The sequence below is a fragment of the Orycteropus afer genome, unplaced genomic scaffold, assembly GCF_000298275.1.
Source record: "Orycteropus afer afer isolate SDZICR_OR568_19922 unplaced genomic scaffold, OryAfe1.0 scaffold01589, whole genome shotgun sequence".
In the NCBI taxonomy this organism is placed as follows: domain Eukaryota; kingdom Metazoa; phylum Chordata; class Mammalia; order Tubulidentata; family Orycteropodidae; genus Orycteropus; species Orycteropus afer.
This window is the reverse complement of record NW_006923176.1, coordinates 44,298-48,557: the sequence shown is the minus strand read 5'-3', so window position 1 is coordinate 48,557 and position 4,260 is coordinate 44,298. Positions and strand designations below refer to the sequence as shown.

At 50.3% G+C, this 4,260-nt stretch overlaps 1 protein-coding gene across 1 annotated transcript in view; it reads left to right on the top strand.

The window, feature by feature from the left end:
• Positions 1 to 4,260, top strand: part of LOC103213319 (glutathione S-transferase theta-4-like) — a 16,703-nt gene that overhangs the window by 7,952 nt on the left and 4,491 nt on the right. Inside the window, exons 4-5 of the mRNA XM_007959143.2 lie at positions 982 to 1,162; positions 4,149 to 4,255. Of these exons, the coding sequence (XP_007957334.2) occupies positions 982 to 1,162; positions 4,149 to 4,255 (288 nt within the window). The remainder of the gene's footprint in view (positions 1 to 981; positions 1,163 to 4,148; positions 4,256 to 4,260) is intronic.

The following is a 4,260-nucleotide window of genomic DNA, read 5'->3' as shown; positions in this document are numbered from 1 at the left end:
AGCGCCCCTAGAGGACAGAGTGGAACTGCACCAGAGGGTCTCCAAGGCTGTCAATCTTCACAGAAGCAAAGCCCAAACCACACTCACCCCTGTAGAGTCAATTCCACTCACAGCGACCCTAGAGGACAGAGTGGAACTGCCCCAGAGGGTTTCCCAAGCTGTCAGTCTTCACAGAAGCAGACTGTCTCATCTTTGTCCTGTGGAGCAGCCAATGGGTTTGCACCAACCTTTTGGTTGGCATCAAGCTCTTAAACGCTGCCACTGGGGTTCCTTAAAGGGCCCATGCCCAAAAAACCCACTGCTATCGAGTTGATTCCATCTCATACTGACCCTGTAGGACACAGTAGAACTGCCCCAGAGGGTTTCCAGGGCTGTCATTCTTCACAGAAACAGATTGCCACATCTTTCTACCATGGAGTGGTTTGTGGGTTCAAATTGCTGACTTTCTGGTTAGCAGCTGATCATTTAAACACTGGGCCACCAGGCATCCTTAAAGGGCCCATAGAACCAAACCAAACTCACTGCCGTTGAGTTGATCCTGATTCATACCGACCCCCATTGGGTTTCTGAGGCGGAAGGAGATTGCCCTGTCTTCCTTCTGTGGAGTGTCTGGTGGGTTTGAACCTCCAACCTTCTGGTTAGCAAATGCCTTAGGCACTGCACCACCACAGCACTTTAAAAGGGCCATAGAAACCACCACATTTGAAGATGACAAATAGACAGTACATGTACTCCTACTTCTTAACCTATGTCTGTGGCAGACATCTCTAATCAATCACAGAATCATTTCCTGAAGGGGGCGGGCCTTAAAATCCTTGTGAACACATGGTCTCAAGCAGCTTCTACCAATCAGAATTGAAGAGAAACTAACTGACATCCCCGTTACTGCCCAACACCCATCTGGGAGACAAAGATGTCAGGGCCTGGAGGGGCAGAGGGCTTGGGGTGCACGCTGATTGTCCCCTCCCACCCCACACCCTGCCAGTTGCTGATCCCAATGATCACAGGAGAGGAGGTGCCAGCCCAGAAGACGGGGCAGATCCTGGAAGAAGTGAACAACAGCCTTCAGCTCTTTGAGGAAAAGTTCCTGCAGGACAGGCTATTCATCACAGGGGACCACATCTCCCTGGCCGACTTGGTGGCCCTGGTGGCAATGATGCAGGTGCGGGGTGGTGGGGACAAAGCCTAGGCAGAGGTGACCAGGGAGGCCAGAAGCTGAGGATGGACTGGTGGCCTGGGAGAGGCAGGCAGGTCCAACGTGGGGGCTGTGGAGCTGAGTTTGAGTGCCTGGACTCAACCAGGGACAATAGGGGTGCAGGAGTTTTGAGTAAAGAGTCACGATTGTCCGTACCTGCAAAGACTCTTCAGTGTGAGGGGGAACTGGAGGTGAGCCTGGGGTAGGGAGAAGGGCACCGGCAATGCTCGGTCATTCTGCCAAGATTGCGGGCCACCTCCTGACCCTCTGGACCCTCTGAAAGTGTCCTTCTGGCCTTGTTTTCCATCCAGAGCTCCCGGCAGATGACTGTGCAGAGCAGTTCTCCATCAGTGGGGCACCGGGGGCTGCACCTGGCTTCTACGTACAGGGGAGGGTGACCTAGCTAGTGTGCAGGATGGCCAGTTTAGAGTCCACCAGTATCTTCTGAGGTCAACATTGTCTCTGGTCAGTGTGCGAGGCAGACCAGCACCAGGAAAACCCACTCCAGCCAGTCAGACTGGGGCAGCTCTTACGTTTCACCCCTCACCCCCTGCCAGCTTCCAGAATATCTTGGGAGCATTTTTTATTATTTATTTATTTATTTTATTGTGATTTGGGTGAAGATTTACAGAGCAAATTCACTTTCCATACAGCAGTTCACATATACTTTGTCTCATGTCATTGACCACAGTTTACCACAATGCAACAGCTCCCCTCCCACTTCCTCCCCATAGTTACCTCTTCCCAGTGTCCATCCCTCCATACTCTCCTGCCCCCTGAGCTGTCTCCCTGTGCATAAGCAGCCCTTCCTTCTCCCATGATTGTTCTCTCCAGGGTGTGTGTCTACTTGAGGTAAATGTTTAACTCACATGCCTGTACTTTGTTTGGCTGGAAACCACAGATGTGGGTTCAATTCCAGACCTGAAGGGCAGCTAGGGGCCATAGTCTCAGTGGTAGTGTTCCACCAGGCTCTATTGGACCAGCAAACCTGGTCCCCACCATTTTTTTCCCCCTTGGGAGCATTTTTTAGAAAAAAAAAATTGTGATTTGAGTGAAAGTTCAGAGCAAATTCATTTTCCACACAGCAGTTCATACACATTTTGTTTCATGACATTGACTGCAATGTAACAATGTACTAGTGTAACAGCTCTCTTCCCACTTCCTCCCTGTGGTTACCTCTTCCCTGTGTCCTTCTTTCCTATCCATTCTGCCCCCTGAGCTGTCTCCCTGTGCAAACACTGCCCTTCTGTTCTCCCATGATTGATCGATCCAAGGAATGTATCTACCTGATGTAAATGTTCACCCCATATGCCTGTCTATTGTTTGGCCAAGGAACTCTGGTGGCGTAGTGCCTAAGGCATTTGACTGTGAATCAGAAAGTTGGTGGTTCAAACCCCCCCACCACTCCACAAAAGGCAGAGTGGGCATCCCACTTCTGTAAAGATTTACTGCCTCAGAAACCCAAAGGGATCACTATGAGTTAGAATCAACTGTAGTGAGTTTGGTTTTTGGTTATTGTTTGGCTGGAAGCCACAGGAGTGAGTTCAGTCCCAGACCTGAAGGGGAGCTATTAGCCATAGTCTTGGGGGTCTCCCAGGCTCTATCAGACCAGTAAGCCTTATCCTTTTTTATGATTTTGAGTTTTATTTGTTCTCCCATGCTATGCAGGATCTCCTACAATGATCCCTTTCTGAGTGGTTGACAGTGGTAGCTGGGCACCATCTAGTTCTTCTGGTCTCATGGTCAACAGGCTGAGGATCACATGGTTTACTAGTCCCTGGGACTAATTGTTTCCATGTGTCTTTAGTTTTCTTCATTCTTCTTTGCTCTGGATGAGGAGAGATCCATCATTGCATCTAGATGGCCATACGCAAGCTTTTAAGACCCTAGTCGCTACGAGCCAAAGTAGGATGTAGAACAATGGTTTTGTGTAGTGTATTACACCAATTGACTTGATGTCCCCTGCAACCATGGTCCCAAGCCCACAGGTCCAACAACTCACTCCATCAGGGTGGTTGACTGTGCCTAAGAAGTTCTCATAACCTTCCCCGTTAGTGCTAGTTACATGGACAGTCTTACAGCACGTACAAATACATATGTAGAAATATCACCTGCCAGCCTTATATGTGGTCATGGGTATATTCCCTTTTGCCTAGACGTACTTGATCATTCAACTTGTCTACCCACCTATTTACCTGTAGATTAATGTTTGTTATCACTGATAATGCAGTACTATGTATGTAAAAGGATTTACTTTGTTGTCTGTCCATCTTGTGTACCCCTCTGTGTCTTCCTTTTCCTTAGGGTTATTGTGTTGGTCACTCACTTTTGGTACATTGCCTTTCCTTCCCTTCACCCAAATCAATACTTGTCTCTACCTATTTAGCAGTGTTCTCTCCCCTCCCCTCCCCTCTCATCCCTGGTAACCAACAAAGCAAGTTTCCTTCCATGTCTAAACCTTTCCTTGATTTTTTCCAAAAGGGGCATGTTTTTTGAAGGAGACAGCCCAACTGCTGGGCAGGCCCCCTACTGCACTCCCATTGCAGCCCCTGTGACTGACCACAGTGGGAGGGTCAACATGGAGGGGAAGTAACTGACTTTCTCCCCTCCCCCTCCCCTGGGGACAAGGAGTTCCCAGGAGGAGGACAGGACCCATGGAAGCTTTCAGGTTGGAGGAGTGGGAGCCACCCGGGGCAGGGATCACCTCAGAGAGGGTAATGAGGGATTGGATGGGCCCAGCAATCAACAGCACTGGAGCCTGCAGATCCCCCATCCCCACCCCACGTTCATTACATTGTCTGTGAGTGCCCTGCCCAGCTCTTGGGGGTCAGCAGACTAACTCTTTGTGGTGATACATTGGGAGGCCCCCTGACCCTGTAGGAGTCTGTAGGAGTCTCCACTCAGGTGGAGCCGGTCCCAGGCTGACCACCCCTTCCTTCTTGTCTGTCCACAGCCCATGGGGGCCAGCTACAACGTCTTCAACAGCCCCAAGCTGGCCGAATGGCGCATGAGAGTGGAGGTGGCCATTGGCTTGAGCCTGTTCCAGGAGGCCCATGACCGGCTGG